At 45.2% G+C, this 18696-nt stretch overlaps 1 protein-coding gene across 8 annotated transcripts in view; it reads left to right on the top strand.

The window, feature by feature from the left end:
• The window catches only part of LOC139277433 (receptor-type tyrosine-protein phosphatase mu-like), a 1220924-nt gene that overhangs the window by 889112 nt on the left and 313116 nt on the right, over positions 1-18696 (top strand). For 4 of the 8 annotated variants that reach the window (XM_070895909.1, XM_070895918.1, XM_070895935.1 and 1 more), the window contains one exon: positions 2066-2201. In XM_070895909.1, the coding sequence (XP_070752010.1) occupies positions 2066-2201 (136 nt within the window). Of the gene's footprint in view, positions 1-2065; positions 2202-16541; positions 16572-18696 lie in introns of all 8 variants that reach the window. The other 4 variants (XM_070895883.1, XM_070895900.1, XM_070895926.1 and 1 more) reach the window with 2 other exon arrangements.

The raw sequence follows: 18696 nt of genomic DNA on the forward strand, positions 1-18696 counted from the left end.
TGGGCATTTTACTGAGAGATGGGATATAACTCCAGCAATTGGAAATTTAGGTCAGAATCCAGGACAATCAGCCAGCTTTCTAACAGTGAGATTACTTGGATGATTGATGTTTTAATATGTTAACTTAAAAATAAATAAGGCAGAAATGACCAAATCTCTAGCTGTTTGGCAAAAGAACCAGAGGCGACACATGAGGAAGCATTTTTTTTACGCAGTGAGCTGTTGTGATCGGGCATGCTCTGCCTGAAAGGATGCTGGAAGCAGATTCAATAGCAACTTTCTAAAGGGAATTGGATAAATACTTGAAGGAAAAAAATGACAGGGCCACGTGGGAAAAGAGCAGGGGGAGTGAGACTAATTGGAGAGCTCTACAGGCACGATGGGCTGAATGGCCTCCTTCTGTGCTGTATGATACTGTGATACAATGGGGTTGGGATGGATGTGGGGGGGGAAAGAGGAGAAACTAATTCAGTGCTACAAAATTAATTCTTTTTTCCCTGGCGTTTTTCATTGTTAACTGATTTAGAGAAGAGACAGGGTATTTCAACAAATGTTATTTTGACATTCCATCACATTATACGGTAACAGTGCAAATGGTAGCTGATAAAGAAAGCCTCCAAGCGCCAATACACTCGCTGCTCGATGCTAGTTATCTCATTCAAACAGATATTAAATGTTTCTGCCAGGACTGTGATCATTCAGTAGTTGCCCGGTTTGTGAATAAATTGCTGGGAAATAGCGGTTTGCGTACGAGATGGAGCCACGATTTGGATTTCTAAAAGGTGGCAAGTACTCTACTGTTTAAAAAAGAACAATAGAGATGGAATGCCTGGCAAATGAGCTTATCTCAATCCTTCAGACACTGGAGCAACAGGTGGAAGAATGATTGCCTTTTAATGGAAAATATTTGAGGGCTAAGTCCTAGCTAATCAACAGTGGATAGAGGACTTGTCTTTTTTTCTCGGGCAAGTGTATTCAGGTATAGGAGTGACAGTTACTATGGAGCTGATGAAGCTCCACTGCTGTTTGTGGGTTGATAACAATTTTATCAAAAAAAAGCCTGTGCAAGGGCCAGACAGCATTGTGAATTTTATCTCACGGTTTACCACGGTGCTATATAACCCAAAGAAAGAAGTCATTAAAAAAAAATTATGTTTTGTTTGTTTAAGATTCAATAGCCTCGAAATTATGTTTCAAGGTGATTGGCAAAAGAACCAAAGGTGACATGAGGAAAACATTTTTTTTTACTCCGAGTGGTTGGGGTCTGGAACGCACTGCCTGCAAGGTGGTGGGGGCAGACTCAATCGTGGCTTTCAAAAGTGAATTGGATAAGTACCTGAAGGAAAAAAATTAGCAGGGCTACGGGGGAAAGGGCAGGGGAAGTGGGACTAGCTGAAGTGCTCTTGCAGAGAGCCGGCATAGGCTCGACGGGCCGAATGGCGACTTCCTGAGCTGAAGAGAAATTTCTTCACTCAGCAGGCAGTGAATCTTTGGAATTCTCTACCCTAGAGGGCTGTGGATGCTCAGTCATTGAGTATATTCAAGGCTGAGATCGATATATTTTTGGATATTAAGGGAAGAAAGGGATTATGGGGATAGTGCAGGAAAGTGGAATTGAGGTAGAAGATCAGCCGTGATCGTATTAAATGGCGGAGCAGGCTCAAGGGGCTGAATGGCCTACTCCTGCTCCTATTTCTTATGTTCTTATGCTCTGTGCTGTAACCATTCTATGATTGTCTGCTGTTTAAGGATCAGCATATGAACATTTAATCCATTCATATTACATTTCTCTGTCTGCTATTTCAATGGAGATACAAACTCATTTAAAATAAGTGAGTTAGTGCTTCTGCTAAAGCATGGCACAATTTTTTTTAATATGAACACGTTAAAGTGATCACATGTTAATCTTCGCACAGTGTAATTTCAAGGCCAGCATCTCTTTACCTGTGTCTTTGAATGATATTGTCCAAGAGAGGTATGGTTATTTTTACAGGTAGGTAGTGGAGATAAATGTGGGCTTCACGTTTCTTTAACTTTGCTCCTCTGTGACTTCGCTGCCTTTCAGGGGGCGCGACTCGAAAACCAAGTGCCGACGAGCCGGAAAAACAGACAGACCACACTGTGAAAATCGCCGGGGTTATCGCCGGAATTCTTCTGTTTGTCATCATCTTCCTCGGCATTGTTTTGATCGTGAAGAAAAGGTAAGTGAGGCAAACGGAAAAAAATATTGGTGCAAGCATCGCAAGCTGAACTCTTTGAACCCTGGCCTTTGTGCAGTTCTGAGAGTCGTGGCAGCACACTATATCCATAGAAATTGTCTGGGCTTGATTGATGGTATTTTCATTGCATGGACCCGTGTGTTAAAAGGCAAAGACATTTATTCCTCAATTGAAGTAAACGTATGCATCACCAAAGCTTTCCAGTTCCACACAAAAACATGGACAAAATCACAGAATGCAATCTCCCAAAATGTTGATAAGACTCATGGGATCCCATGCAACAAGAAAAGAATTTAACTTATGGGGGGGTGGGGTGGGGTGACTTTAATCCTCCTCGCTCAGCAGAAACCTGGCGGGTGAGCAGTTATAATCGCCCTGGCTCTCGCGCTCAGAACCAACAGGGTCCTCCTTTATGTCTGTATATTGCAGCCCGTTAACATCAATGAGACCAGACGTTAACGGGCTGCAATCCCCTGATTTTAACTCCGGCCTGAGCAGGGAATTCACCGTGAGTTAAAACCGAGGCCGAGTCACTGTAAATCAGGGGGCTGAATCAGTGTAAAATAAATGTTAATGATATACAACATAATTTAAAAAAAAAAAAAAGGGTTTTGGTGTAATCTGTGAAGTTTATTTGCTCTGAATAAGTCCATCATCATCATCATCATCATAGGCAGTTCCTCGGAATCGAGGAAGACTTGCTTCCACTATAAAAAATAAATCCTTTGGTGGCTGAACAGTCCAATACGAGAACCACAGTCCCCGTCAGAGGAGGGACAGATAGTCGTTGAGGGTAAGGGAGGGTGGGACTGGTTTGCCGCACACTCTTTCCACTGTCTGCACTTGATTTCTGTATACTCTCGGTGATGAGACTCGAGGTGCTCAGCGCCCTCCCGAATGTACTTCCTCCACTTCGGGCGGTCTTTGGCCAGGGACTCCCAGGTGTCAGTGAGGATGTTGCACTTTATCAGGGAGGCTTTGAGGGTGTCCGTGTAACGTTTACTCTGCCCACCTTTGGCTCGCTTGCTGTAAAGGGGTTCCGAGTAGAGCGCTTGCTTTTGGGAGTCTCGTGTCTGGCATGCGAACAATGTAGCCTGCCCAGCGGAGCTGATCAAATGTGGTCAGTGCTTCAATTCTGGGGATGTTGGCCTGATCGAGGACGCTAACGTTGGTGTGTCTGTCCTCCCAGGGGATTTGTAGGATCTTGCGGAGAATAAGTCCATGGAGATTGAAAATGTTGTCCCAGTGCAATTCCTCGGGCATTGCATGGGACTGGTACAGATATGGGCTGACTGCATGCGAACAATGCAAATTCAGTATTTCTGTGGTGCTCCCGATAGATAGTGACAACGAGACTATCCTATAGATCGGGAGTCCTAATATCAGCACCCGAGTGCAGTATGAGCAATGTAATGTAATACAGCCTACACTTTTTAAATGAGTTGTGATCCACACATGGTTAAAATCACTGGAGAAACAGCTTTGTTATACCTCCCCATGAAGTGGGATTTTATTGTCCGTCATTAAGACCTTTTCTTAATGTCATCTGGTGGCTATGAAGATTTACAATGTAGCACGCAGGCTCAGTAGTTACATAATTATAACTCAGCACAGACCGTCAGCGAAGTGGGACATTTCCTGGTCGAGATGGTTCGGTATTAATGAGCTGTGTATTTACCCAATTAGTTCTCGCAAAAGCTAATCTAAAATATTTTTAAAGGAGGGAAAGAATGCTGAGGCTCCCACTTTAGCTCTCTTTGAGAATTCACAAAGGATATCCGATGCTATTCTAATTGGAAATGGTGACAGGTTGCACATATCACTATAGCGTTGCAGCTCAGCTGAAATGGGTCTCAATTAATGGGTCTGCATTTTACAGGAAATGTCTGTGAGTTGCCGAAATAACCATAAAGACAGCGATATCTAAAGTATGAATAAAAATGCATGGGGAAGATGTGTGAGGTACATGTTTTATGAATGGCCGTGCCTGATTGTGTCTTGGACACGTTCAGAGACTTGGAGTGCTTCTTAAGAAAAATCCATTCATCGCTCCAGGCAAGTTTCGTGTGACTGTGAAATTAACAAGGCCTTTTCAATGCAGTCTATGAAGTACAACGCAGATGTTTCCAAATGTCTTTCAAAGATAACACAATAAACATCACATAACAGACTCTGTTACTGAGTGTCGTAACCTCAAGGCACCACCATCTAGTCAAGTCGAAATATATACATTGTTCACTTCAGCGATTTGAGATATCATTTTCAATCCTTCATAGTTTGTAGATTAAACGTGAGTGGCGAGCTATATAGACAAACATAACGAGGACTCCGATAGTTTGAGCTATCGTGCAGTGCTGTGTAGTGATGAAGAGCTCCCCAGCTCCTCTCTGTAGTAAAACTCGGCATGTCTGCTGATGCAGCCTAGAAATTGACAGATATCACTGTGTCCTTAACACAGATTCTGATTTTTCACACATGACAAAGAAAGATTCATCAAAGGGAAACTTTTAAGAGTTCTCAAATATTTTAGACTCTTTGGACTAGGTTCCCGCTGCCAAAGCTGAACACCATTTATTATTGAGAAGCCTAAGCTTGATAAGAATAGTAAGAAAAGAAATGAGCAAAGCCAGGTTGTAGTGAGTAGATGACAGAAGCTTGCAGTGTGAGGCCTTGTGTATCTGTAGCAGAGGCTTACTCATCTGTATCATTAAGTGCCACAAATATTTATTCCATTTTCTTTTCACAGGACGTATAGTTTACTTAAAGAGAACAGGTGGAGTGAGACTTATCTTAGTGAAATACAGCATGTTATTTTCAGACACACAGCAGAGAACTAATGGAGATCTGAAAGGTTAACCACTAAGTACTGCTAACCTGTCCAGCCAAAACACATTAAGAACATAAGAAATAGGAGCAGGAATAGACCATTTGGCCCTTTAAGCCTGCTCTGCCATTCAACAAGTTTATGGCTAATCTTCTACCTTAACGTTATCGTTCTGTACTACAGGCATCCCAATATCCTTTAATTCCCTTCGTGTCAGCTGTTGCTCAGATAGTAGCACACTCACCTCTAAGTCAGAAGGTTGTGGGTTCAGGTCCCACTCCAGGGACTTGAGCACACAAATCTAGGCTGACACTCCCAGTGCAGTGCTGAGGGAGTGCTGCACAGTCGGAGGTGCTGTCTTTCAGATGAGACGTTAAACCGAGGCCCCGCCTGCATGCTCAGGCGGACGTAAAAGATTCCGCGGCACTATTTCAAAGAAGAATAGGGGATTATTATTAACGGTGTCCTGGCCAATATTTATCCCTCAATCAACATCACTAAAACAGATGAGCTGGTCATTATCACATTGCTGTTTGTGGGAGCTGGCTGTGTGCAAATTGGCTGCCGCGTTCCCTACATGACAACAGTGACTGCACCCCAAAAGTTCTTCATTGGCTGTAAAGCACTTTGAGACGTCCGGTGTTCATGAAAGGTGCTATACAAATGCAAGTCTTTCTTTAGTTCCCAAAAATCTATCAATCTCTGTCTTGAATATACTCAGCAACTGAGCCTGCACTGCCCTGCGGGGTACAGACATTACCTTGTCACTTTCAGCCCACCGGTGTTACATAAATGGCGCAAGAATTTTCCTAAGCAGGAATATCAGGTAGAAGCTGCTTCCTCCATTGAATTGCTTCTCGCGAGTCCCCCCTCACTTTTTGAGCCTTACCGACACTGGACTGACCTAATTTGCATACATCTAACTAAGGCCCAGTTTCCAGGTTTTATACCCTAATGAACTATGGGTAGGGGTTGCCCTGCAGTCTCCAGGAATGAAAGACTAGCCTCCAGAACACTGCTGCGAGAACAATCACAGGGGCATTCAAACAATTGTGCCTTCAAGAAAAAAAGGCCTTTGAAGACTTTTGTTTATAGATTAGAAAAATATTGGACATGGAGATTAAAAAAAAAGGCTGTTTGGATGATTCTTGTCTGTCAGCCAATCAAGTAATGAAGACTGTTGGCTTTCCAATTGGTGTAAAACTGCGGAGCACTGTGAGGATGGACATGTCAGGCGACCAATGGCAGGAGTGTGGGGGCGGGGGCGGGGTCATGTGATGACACCTCCAGGAATAAGTCCAACCAGAGTTGGCAAACCTGAACTATGATTGTACGGTTGCATAGTGGTTATGTTGCTGGACTTATAAACTAGATGTCTGGGCTAATAAGTTCAAGTCCCACCATGGTAGCTAGGGGCATTTAAAAATTCAGTTAATTAAATAAATCTGGGAGTAAAAGAAAATAGCTAGTTTCAGTAAGGGTGACCATGAAACTATTGGATTTCTGTAAACACCCATCTGGTTCACTTATGTCCTTTAGGGAAGGAAATCTGCTGCCCTTACCCAGTCTGGCCTATATGTGACTTCAGACCCACACCAATGTGGTTGACTCTTAACTGCCACTCAATTGTAACAAACCGTTACGACAAAGTCAGCACTGCGGGAGTAACTTCACCACATGGACTGCAGCGGTTCAAGAAGGCAATTAGGGATGGGCAATAAATGCTGGGCTTGCCACCAACGCTCACATCCCGTCAATGAATAAATAAAAAAAAAACTATGGGTAACTTGGACTGAGATATACGAGACACAGCTGCTTCCAAGTTCAATTGATGCAGGTGCAAGTGAGGATTCCTGACGCAGAAGATTACGAATAAAAAATTCTGCAGCTGGAAAATGCCTTTTAGAGCATTTTCTTCATGTTGCCATTCTGCCTACAGGCACCTGGACTTGCTTCTGGCAGGGTGACAGATTTTCAGCCGCCTCTACCTGCAGTGAGGACCAGGTTTGGCCTTTCCTTTGGGTCGACCCTTGTATGCTGTTATCATGGAGGAGCAGAGGGCAGAGCAATGGGTTAGGGCAGCAATTAAGGAGGATGCACAGCACCGGATATTAACTCCTCTCCCCCCCCCCCCTCCCCCTCCCACCCCCACCGGGCCGCGTAATATATAAGCAGCACAGATTAGATGAAGACTTTACTGAGGAGTTGTGCATAAGAAGAGTGTGTTCCACCAAAGAGGCAATTGGTCAATTGTGGAACCTACTGCATGGCGCTCTGCAGCCAGGCCCTCTGCCCGCACTGTTCTCTCTCTCTCTGGGTACAAAGGTGACCACGCTACTGTTGTGACACTGATATGGTTCATTATCGGTGATCTCCACACTATCAGCCAGGCAGCATCACGGGCATACGTTTGTCAGCTCACTGATGCTCTTGTCAGGAGAACTGGCAAATGCCTCCGTTTTGGCATCACCGCAGGACAGCAGCAAGATAGGGCCACCCAGCCTCATGGGGTTGCAGGCTTTCACGGGACTTGCTTTGCGAGTTCCCACAGAGAACTCGCTCATTGGGATGGGCTTCCACGCTCAAAATACGGATTGTGTGCCACATCATGCAGACCATCCTACTTGTCAACACCTAATGTGTTGGAGGTTGTCATGATGCCCTCATCCTTTGAAATTTGGCCCTCCCTGACCTCTTCAGGGAAGACAATCACCGCAACAGATGGAGTCTGGGTGCCCAACCCTAACCCCTGTCTCTGTGGATTATGGCCCTAGTTGGAGCAGACCAAGCAGCAGCCGAGGAGCGCTACAATAGGCACAAGCTTCTACAGGAGTGGCAAACAAGAGGACCATTAGGACGTGAGGGGTTTTAAAGAGGGGATGCCCCATCTGATAGCCTGCCTCTGGCAGGCATTGCATGCCAAATTCTCCTGCAAGAAAATAGAATTAATGAAGAGAAGGCTAGAGTGTATGTCAAATGACATGGGAGGGCTGAAGTATGAGATGTTGGCAATTGGGTCTGTGCGTATAAGTAATCACTGTTAGAAGAGTCGTGGAAGCTGACCTCTCTCCCCAAAGGGCTGTGGGTGCTGGCTCAATTCAAATTTTCAAGACTGCAATTGATAGCTTTTTGTTAGGTAAGGGCATCAAGGGATGTGGACCAAATGCGGATAGATGTTGATATATAGATCAGCTACGATTTGATTAAATGTCGCAACAGGAGCTAGCTGGCCTATTCTTATGTTCTTGTTGGTTACCAGAGTGCAAAAACCTGAGTTCGAGCCCTCCCCCCCCCCTTAAGCAGTTGTGCATTGTGAAGGGTTCGTTGTATGTGTCGCTACAGCAGCCTCAAGAGTGTGCTTGAGCCCAGAGTAAGGAAGAAAAGGAAGCGTGACCAAAGTGTTACCTTGCTTTGTCTGGTGAGGTCGTTGAATTTCTTTCACCACTGGGCATGAGGGAGTTGGCACTCAATGCCAGTTCCAGCTTCCTCCAGGTGGTACAAGAGATGTTCCTAGCTGATTTGTTGCCATTCTGACCTAGGAGTCTGTGCCTCCCGACTTACAGCTTCTCCAGGATGACTAAGTGAGTACAGTTCTGTGTCCTGTGCCTGCTTGGTGTCACACCCTGCTGACTTGTCTGGCTGTTTGCTGCAACTGGCCCTTCTATAGACATAATTCTTGAAAAGTTTAGTGAAAAGATTGATGAGGCATGCAGTGAAGTCATCTGAGAGTCAAGTGATTGTGGCGGACATTACATTGTGGTCTGATGTGGAAGTGCGGGATTCACGCCCAGAACTACTTCAATGTGTTTGCAAATAAATAAATATGACTTTAGAAACCCTTGGGCAAATACCTCTCTGGGTCCCCAGCAGATGCAAATTTTTATTCTATTGGCGTAATAACGGTGTAGCTCACCGTGTGGAAATCCGTGGCTGTTATCTTTATTAAATGTGCGTATTGCTTTGTTGTAATGATATGAATGGTGGAGTCACTGGAGAGCAAATATTGGTCAATTTCCCCGTGTACACCTCCCACCCCACCCCCCTCACAGTCAGAAATTTTCAGTTTATCTTTTACGGATAATACATTTTTAAAGCAGACACAGTGAAGCAGTACATTCCCAGCTTTTATTTTATTTATGAAAGACTGTTTCAAAAATATACGTCCGAGGAGTGGTTGCTAGAATTTTCTGAAGTGATTTTTCAATTTGGTTTCAATGATAATTTGAGCTTTCTAATTCTGATACGATTCCTGAATATTCATCGAGGTGATTCATCTTGTTATTCATTAACATTGAGCATCAACCTGACCACAACGGGACAATTGAAATATTAGAAACAAAAATCGAATCAGTCGAAACTGCCTATTTCTGCGATGCCCGTTAGAGCCTCCGGGGAGCGCTAATGGGGCACGAAAACTGTTCGCCGGGGGGGGGGGGGGGGAGCGGGCGGGGGGCAGGGGAGGGTTGCTCCCAGATGTCATTGCTGTGCACGCCGACCCCTTTCCGCCCCGTGGCCGATTTTGCCCACAAGGCTGCAGCGAGCAGTGACAGTGCCAGCCTCGCGGGTCGTGAACTGGGCCGACATCCGTTCGTGAGGCGGAAGTTAAAGGGGAGGTGGCAAGCGCCCCACGCTGCCATCTTGCTGGTTTTCCGGCTCACCGTTCGGCCCGACTTCTTCTCCCCATCGTGCAGCCTGGCACTCTGTTTTGGGTGCCGGGCTGCAGGCCCAGTACCTCGCTGCCCCTGTGGCCCAGTGGAGGCCATCGGAGGCCATGCAGAGTGTGCAGCGGCCCTCCCCTTTAAGCGAAGGGGAGCGGCGTTGAACCGCGTCAGCGCTACCCGGAGCAGCACGCTTAGTGCTCCCGATCGCTCCGCAGCATCGCCCCCGGGACCCGCCCAAAGAGGAAGTGGAGCGCGCGATTTTGTGGGCAGGATGGGATTTCCGTGCCGGGCGCAGGAAGTCCTGCCCCAAGGCGGTTACTACCCCAATCGGGGCGCTGGGGAATTTCTCCCTAACTCGCAGCAGTAAGAATTGAGTTGTAGCTGGATAATGGTTTGGTGGCACAGAGTGGCAGGACATGGGTTAAACCTGGATGATTTTCAAGGTAGCAAGTGCCCATGTTATTAGTAGATGACCCCAAATGGAGCTTCCCTCTCAATAGCTAGCTCCAGGCCTATACTGCCAGGGGTGCTGGGGAAGATTCCCAATTTTCAGTCTGAGCAAGGATGTGGGATGTAAATGTAATGGTGGGCGGTACAATAAAGGATTGAGATTACCCCCGAAATAATGATTGTAAGAGACTGAATAAAAAACAGAATCCAGGTGTGTGTATTTTCCTAGACTCTAATCCACAGTAATTCATTTGTGATGTTGATGAGTTAGGGAATCATAGGATAGAAGACATGATTTGAATGCTAGCAATTTGTTCAAGCTTGGAGATTTTCACCTAACATGATATAAAAATTCACAAGAAGCTGGAAGGACTCCATTTCTTCTAACCTCTGTATAATCTTCAGGGCTGTGAAGTGTTCAAACAAGAAAGTGTAATATCTGGGACAGAATAAGATTATTTTTCATAAATCTGTTACAAAAAACAAGTGGATTTTACATGTCATTGGTCATAACGAGACACAGCTGCAGGTTCTGATAGCAACTGTTATAGGAACAGGAGTAGGCCATTCAGTCCCTCTAACCTGTTCTGCCATTCAATTGGCACAACTCCATTTATCTGCCTTGGTTCTGTAATTCTTCATTCCCTTGCCAAACCATTTAGGACCGAAATGAGGAGAAACTTCTTCACTCAGAGAATTGTAAACCTGTGGAATTCTCTACTACGGAAAGTTGTTGAGTCCAGTTCGTTGGATATATTCAAGAGGGAGTTAGATGTGGCCTTTACGGCTAAAGGGATCAAGGGGTATGGAGAGAAAGCAGGAAAGGGGTACTGAGGTGAATGATCAGCCATGATCTTATTGAATGGTGGTGCAGGCTCAAAGGGCCGAATGGCCTACTCCTGCACCTAATTTCTATGTTTCTATCAAAAACCTATCCATCTCAGTTTTGAAATATTCAATTGATCCTCAGCCTCAACAGCTTTTTGGGGAGAAAGTTCCAGATTTCCACCGCCCTTTGTGTGAAGAAGTGTTTCCTGACATCACCTCTGAACCTACTTTCCCCACATTTCCGCGACCCTTGTGCTGAAGTTACAGGGGCTGATCGGGCAAAGCGCCCCATGGAAACACGCACTCAGAATGTTTTGTTAAACAGGTGGATGGATGAAATTTAGAATGAAAGCAAAAAATGCTGGAAATACACAGCAGGTCAGGCAGTTTCTGCAGAAAGAGAGAAACAGAGTTACCGTTTCAGGTCGGTGACCTTTCCTCAGAATAAGGTCATTTAGCTGAAACGTTAACTATTTCTCTCCCCACAGACACATTTTATGTTTCTATTTTAGATTGCGCAGTATTTTGCTTTTGTTTTTAGAGGAAATGAATTCCAGTGTTAATAAAGTCACCTGGATTTGTGTGCCTGCTGCCACTGGCAGCTCAAGCTGTTGGCCATCGCGTGTCCTCCTTGGCAAGGACACCTCGATGTGATTGCTTCTTCCTTATCACTCCTCCATAACGTGCACCTGGTGTCTCCCACCCAGATCGGGAACCAAGCAGCAGTAGGAACTCACACAACATCCTCCTTCCTCACAGCGTTGAACATTACTGCTCGCTGCCCAGTGTCACCTCCATCTTCCAACATTGCGTCCTGCCACCTTAATATTTCTTGGAAATATTGGTGACAAAAAAATAATACTCTGCTGTTATAAATAAGATTATAATCTAATGTGGTCTGATGCTAGGTATTGACAAGCTATTTTAGCAGAAACTAATTGGACTTCCCAAACCCATCCATCTCCGGCACGGAATAAATGAAGCCATTTTTAGTGCCTTTTAAAGCAGCTGCTTTTATATGGCTGCTGTTTAAGAATGTAAGAGCATAAGAAATAGGAGCAGGAGTAGGCCCTACGGTCCCTTGAGCCTGCTCCGCCATTCAATAAGATCATGGCCGATCATCGATCACAACTCCACTTTCCCGCCCGATCTCCATATCCCTTGATTCCCCTAGGGACCAAAAATCTATCTAGCTCAGCCTTGAATATATTCAGAGACTCAGCATCCACAGCGCTCTGGGGCAGAGAATTGCAAAAATTCATAACCCCCTGAGTGAAAAAAATCCTCCTCATCTCTGTCTTAAATGGCCTGTGGATTGTGCAAGACTAACATTCATGAGTTGGTTCCCAGCAGTTCTACTACTAAATCCGGCTCCCTTACTCCATCAGCATGCTGTGAAAAACTGTGTCTCATCATTTTCCTGGCCGGGATAAGGGAACGAATTTAGTTGTGTAAATGCTGGGAGTCGGGCCATGGTCATTGGTCCCCTGGGAATCCAAATTAACACAGCGCCAATGAAAGCAGCAATGACTCAATGTTACACCATCAGCTGTGCAACCATCAATGAAGTATGTGTAAAGTATCAATACATAACATAAGAATATGAGAACATAAGAATTAGGAACAGGAGTAGGCCATCTAGCCCCTCGAGTCTGCTCCGCCATTCAACAAGATCATGGCTGATCTGGCCGTGGACTCAGCTCCACTTACCCGCCCGCTCCCCATAACCCTTAATTCCCTTATTGTTAAAAATCTATCTATCTGTGACTTGAATACATTCAATGAGCTAGCCTCAACTGCTTCCTTGGGCAGAGAATTCCACAGATTCACAACCCTCTGGGAGAAGAAATTCCTTCTCAACTCGGTTTTAAATTGGCTCCCCCGTATTTTGAGGCTGTGCCCCCGAGTTCTAGTCTGCCCGACCAGTGGAAACAACCTCTCTGCCTCTATCTTAGCTATCCCTTTCATTATTTTACATGTTTCTATAAGATCACCCCTCACTCATCCTTCTGAACTCCAACGAGTAAAGACCCAGTCTATTCAATCTAACATCATAAGGTAACCCTCTCATCTCCGGAATCAGCCTAGTGAATCGTCTCTGTAACCCCTCCAAGGCTAGTATATCCTTCCTTAAGTAAAGTGACCAAAACTGCACGCAGTACTCCAGGTGCGGCCTTACCAATACCCTGTACAGTTGCAGCAGGACCTCCCTGCTTTTGTACTCCATTCCTCTCGCAATGAAGGCCAACATTCCATTCACCTTCCTGATTACCTGCTGCACCTGCAAACTAACTTTTTGGGATTCATGCACAAGGACCCCCAGGTCCCTCTGCACCGCAGCATGTTGTAATTTCTCCCCATTCAAATAATATTCCCTTTTACTGATTTTTTTATCCAAGGTGGATAACCTCACATTTTCAGACATTGTATTCCATCTGCCAAACCTTAGCCCATTCGCTTAACCTATCTAAATCTCTTTGCAGCCTCTCTGTGTCCTCTACACAACCTGCTTTCCCACTAATCTTTGTGTCATCTGCAAATTTTGTTGCACTACACTCTGTCCCCTCTTCCAGGTCATCGATGTATATTGTAAACAGTTGTGGTCCCAGCACCGATCCCTGTGGCACACCACTAACCACCGATTTCCAACCCGAAAAGGACCCATTTATCCCGACTCTCTGCTTTCTGTTAGCCAGCCAATTCTCGATCCATGCTAATACATTTCCTCTGACTCCGCGTACCTTTATCTTCTGCAGTAACCATTTGTGTGGCACCTTATCGAATGCCTTTTGGAAATCTAAATACACCACATCCATCGATACACCTCTATCCACCATGCTCGTTATATCCTCAAAGAATTCCAATAAATTAGTTAAACATGATTTCCCCTTCATGAATCCATGTTGCGTCTGCTTGATTGCACTATTCCTATCTAGATGTCCCGCTATTTCTTCCTTAATGATAGCTTCAAGCATTTTCCCCACTACAGATGTTAAACTAACCGGCCTCTAGTTACCTGCCTTTTGTTTGCCCCCTTTTTTAAACAGAGGCGTTACATTACCTGCTTTCCAATCCGCTGGTACCTCCCCAGAGTCCAGAGAATGTTGGTAGATTATAACGAATGCATCTGCTATAACTTCTGCCATCTCTTTTAATACCCTGGGATGCATTTCATCAGGACCAGGGGACTTGTCTACCTTGAGTCCCATTAGACTGTCCAGCACTACCCCCCTAGTGATAGTGATTGTCTCAAGGTCCTCCCTTTCCACATTCCCGTGACCAGCAATTTTTGGCATGGTTTTTTTGTCTTCCACTGTGAAGACCGAAGCAAAATAATTGTTTAAGGTTTCAGCCATTTCCACATTTCCCATTATTAAATCCCCCTTCTCATCTTCTAAGGGACCAACATTTAATTTAGTCACTCTTTTCCATTTTATATATCTGTAAAAGCTTTTACTATCTGTTTTTATGTTTTGCTCAAGTTTACCTTCGAAATCTATCTTTCCTTTCTTTATTGCTTTTTTAGTCATTCTTTGCTGTTCTTAAAAATTTTCCCAATCCTCCAGTTTCCCACTAACCTTGGCCACCTTATACGCATTGGTTTTTGATTTGATACTCTCCTTTATTTCCTTGGTTATCCACGGCTGGTTATCCCTTCTCTTACCGCCCTTTTTCACTGGAATATATTTTTGTTGCGCACTATGAAAGAGCTCCTTAAAAGTCCTCCACTGTTCCTCAATTGTGCCACCGTTTAGTCTGTGTTTCCAGTGTACTTTAGCCAACTCTGCCCTCATCCCACTGTAGTCCCCTTTGTTTAAGCAAAGTACGCTCGTTTCTGACACAACTTCCTCACCCTCAATCTGTATTACAAATTCAACCATACTGTGATCACTCATTCCGAGAGGATCTTTTACTCGGAGATCGTTTATTTTTCCTGTCTCATTACACAGGACCAGATCTAAGATAGCTTGCTCCCTTGTATGTTCTGTAACATACTGTTCTAAGAAACAATCCCGTATGCATTCTATGAATTCCTCCTCCAGGCTACCCCGTGCGATTTGATTTGACCAATCGATATGTAGGTTAAAATCCCCCATGATTACTGCCGTTCCTTTTTCACATGCCTCCATTATTCCCTTGATTATTGTCCGCCCCACCGTGAAGTTATTATTTGGGGGCCTATAAACTACGCCCACCAGTGACTTTTTCCCCTTACTATCTCTAATCTCCACCCACAATGATTCAACATTTTGTTCATTAGAGCCAATATCGTCTCTCACAACTGCCCTGATATCATCCTTTATTAACAGAGCTACCCCACCTCCTTTCCCTTCTTGTCTATCTTTCCGAATTATCAGATATCCCTGTATGTTTAATTCCCAGTCTTGGCCACCCTGCAACCACATTTCTGTAATGGCCACCAAATCATACCCATTTGTAATGATTTGTGCCGTCAACTCATTTACTTTATTTCGAATGCTGCGTGTGTTTCGGTAGAGTGTTTTTAATACTAGTTTTTAAATCATGATTTTTAGTTTTGACCCCTCCTGCAGCCCCTTTATATTCATACATATTGTCCCTTCCTATCATCTTGTGGTTTACACTTACCCGAGAGCTACTCTGCTCTGTTGCCTCCTGCCTTTTGCATTCTTTCCTGCACAGCTTTCAGGACAATGGCGTATATGTATATGGGTGCGGCGGGAGGGCGGGGTAGAGGGCGGGGGGAGTTTGGTAGCACCCCGATTGGGCATTCATTAACTTTTGAAATCTGGTAAAATTAGCGGCAGGCGCTAATGATTCTCAACCTTCTCTACATTGGGTGTTAGTACTCCAGGAAGGAAATGGACCGCTAAATCAAGCACCACCACTTCCCTTGGAGCGCTGAGCCACGCAGGAGGGACGGTCGAGATGCAGCGCTGCTCAATGTCCCGTGCAGCACTGCCCGGGATCTGAGACTCCTTCCCTCCCTTAAAGGGAAAGGCCATCGCTGCAGGCTCTGCATTTCAACGATGTCCCTTGTCGCCAACCTAAGGGATAGAAACACATTTTTTTAATGCAGATCAGCGGCCTTACCTTTAATTACCGCTCCGCAAGCGGACAGTCTCCCTAGCAACGTCTCCTGCAGCTGTCGGTGTTGTCGCCCGGCGATGCTGCAAGGGGTGGAACTGAAGTTTGGATCCGGGGCGCGGCTGGGGTGATGAGCAGGATGATAACGCCACGATCCCCGGAGTGCAGGAGATCGTGGCGCTAGGGGTTACCGTCGCCGCACGCTTCCAGGGGAATTTAGCGGGAGTCGTTCCTTTTTCCCCATTATTGGCCCCCGGAGGTGCTAACGGGAGGTGCAAAGGAGATGAATTTCTAGCTCAATGTATGTTGCTTTGATTCTGCAGTCATTCTTATGTACCTTCGCTTAAGCTGCAACCACCACAGCTTTTAGTGTTTTTTTATTAGGGAGGGAGTTAATTTAGATTTTCCTTTGATCCATTAATATTTGCTTTTCTTTTCCTTTCATTCCATCCTTTCCCACTGCCTAACTCCTTCAACCATCCCACCTGGCAGAAGAAGCTCTCAGTCCTACACTTATTACCTGTAAGTAACTGCTTTGAAAATGATCTGCTCCATGCTTTTATCCATTCTTTTCCATGCACAACATTTGTTTCTTTCATGTTTCTGTTGCAGGCACCCGGTATTCTAGCAGGTATTCCAGATTTGCCTCAGAGATCTGCTATCTATTATTTGTTTTAATCGCCTAAAGTAATCCAATTCTAAGATTAGAACGCAGGCGCACAAACTGTACTGGAATGTTTTAGATGAATAATTACCCAAATTCTGCAGAACAAATTCAAAGAATTCATTCATGGGATGTGGGCTTTGCTGGCTCAGCCATCAATTGGCCTTGTTGCCCATCAATATTGCTTGAGAAGGTGGTGGTGAGCCGCCACCTTGAACCGCACAGGGTAGTTAAGGGTCACATGCAGGCCAGACCAGTAGAATTCATTCACTGAAAGGACATTAATTAACCAGTTGGGGTTTTACGACAAACCAGTAATTTCATGGCTACCATTATTGATACTAGTTTTTTTTTAATTCCAGTTTTATTTAATTAGTTGAATTTAAATTCCCCAGCTGCCGTGGTGGGATTTGAACGCGTGTCTCTGGATCATTAGTGCAGGCCGGTGGTCGTGAAAGACGCTATATAAATGCAAGTCTTTCTTTTTCCATTTGTGACAGAGAAAGGGTCTCGCCATATAAACAATATTAAAAAGTGTACATTTTAGTTTATAAACATGAGGTTGTCACCAATGATGCCGTTTAATTTTTGGAGGGAGCATAGCTCTTTTAATGCCTGGCCCATTCATACTTTAGCGCATGCGCGTTTTTTCTATTCAAAAGCCATGCAGCCATACAGCGTAATGGAAACATTGCACGGTGTAACTGCATACCCACAGTACAGGGAACAAATGAAGTATTGAGCCAGGGAAAGAAAGGATAGCAATTGCAAATGGTTCAATAAATATTCACCGAGCTGTTGCTACCATAAATATGAATTATTAAATGGGTCTTTCTGATTTAGACTATTAGAGGTTTAGGGAAGTGTGATTAAGATTGGCAAAGGACAGTGTGTAGTGCTAAAGCAGAGAATTAAACAGTCACAGAGTGAGCACTAAGGGCTAGAAATTGCATAGCGCCCCACTGGGACGATAACTTTTGTGGGAGCACAAAAGTATCGCCGGGCGCTACGCAATTGCAGTGGACGCGAACTTCCTGTTTAGTGCTCCAGGAGGGAAGTGGAGCGCCAAATCACGTGCTACCACTTCCCTTGGAGCGCTAAACAGAGCAAGAGGGACGGTAGCGGCAGAGCGCTGCACAATGTCCCGTGCAGGGCAGCCGGATTCACTCGCTCCTTCCCTCCCTGAAAGAGAAGGGCCATTGCTGACGTTCTTTGAAGGTAAGCCTGGGATTGGTGGGCAACGGGACCTGTGATCCACGAAGAGCAGCTCCAAACACTGTATGAGAGTGCAGGGCTGCTCAAGCGCGCCAAGGGAAACATTCTAAAAAGCAGCACAGGGGACTCAGAATAAAATCTGGGCCTTCCTGGCCACCAGTGCCTTTAATGACCACTCCCCAAGTGGCCAGCGATGCTGCCGGGGGCAGAAGGGAATTTAGAATGCGGGGCAGTACCGGGGTGCTGCGCACCGAACGATGCCACGATCTCCGGGGGCGCAGCAGATCAAGGAGATAAGGTTTACCGCCAGCGCTAACCCACGAGGGAGGTTCGCGGGTGTAATGTATGCACCTGTAAGGATGCTCACAAGCTGTTGCATTGTGAGTGACTTAGCCAAAGTCGTGAGGTTCACAAGACTCGAGAAAACCTCAGTCATTTGGGTCTAGGTCATCCGCCATGAGGTATGCAGTTGTGAGCCGAGTGGATGAACTGGTAATGTGTAGTGTGATTGTTAAACCTTTGTTAAGAAACCAATGAATTCTTAATAGCAATGTGTTGCTATGAATTCTTAAGCAAAGAATCATGAAGCATCGGTACTTTTGCCGCGCCCGGTCGTTAAGCTGTTAGCGGCCCATTATCACCGCCCCCCCGCCCCGCCCCCACCCAGAGGCGCAAAGGATGCCAATTTCTCTCCCTAAAAACCTTGCTTCATGAGTCGGAGGAGAAACAAACTTTAAGTCCATCAGTATATGCAAATAAAAAACAGCA

The sequence above is a fragment of the Pristiophorus japonicus genome, chromosome 1, assembly GCF_044704955.1.
Source record: "Pristiophorus japonicus isolate sPriJap1 chromosome 1, sPriJap1.hap1, whole genome shotgun sequence".
In the NCBI taxonomy this organism is placed as follows: domain Eukaryota; kingdom Metazoa; phylum Chordata; class Chondrichthyes; family Pristiophoridae; genus Pristiophorus; species Pristiophorus japonicus.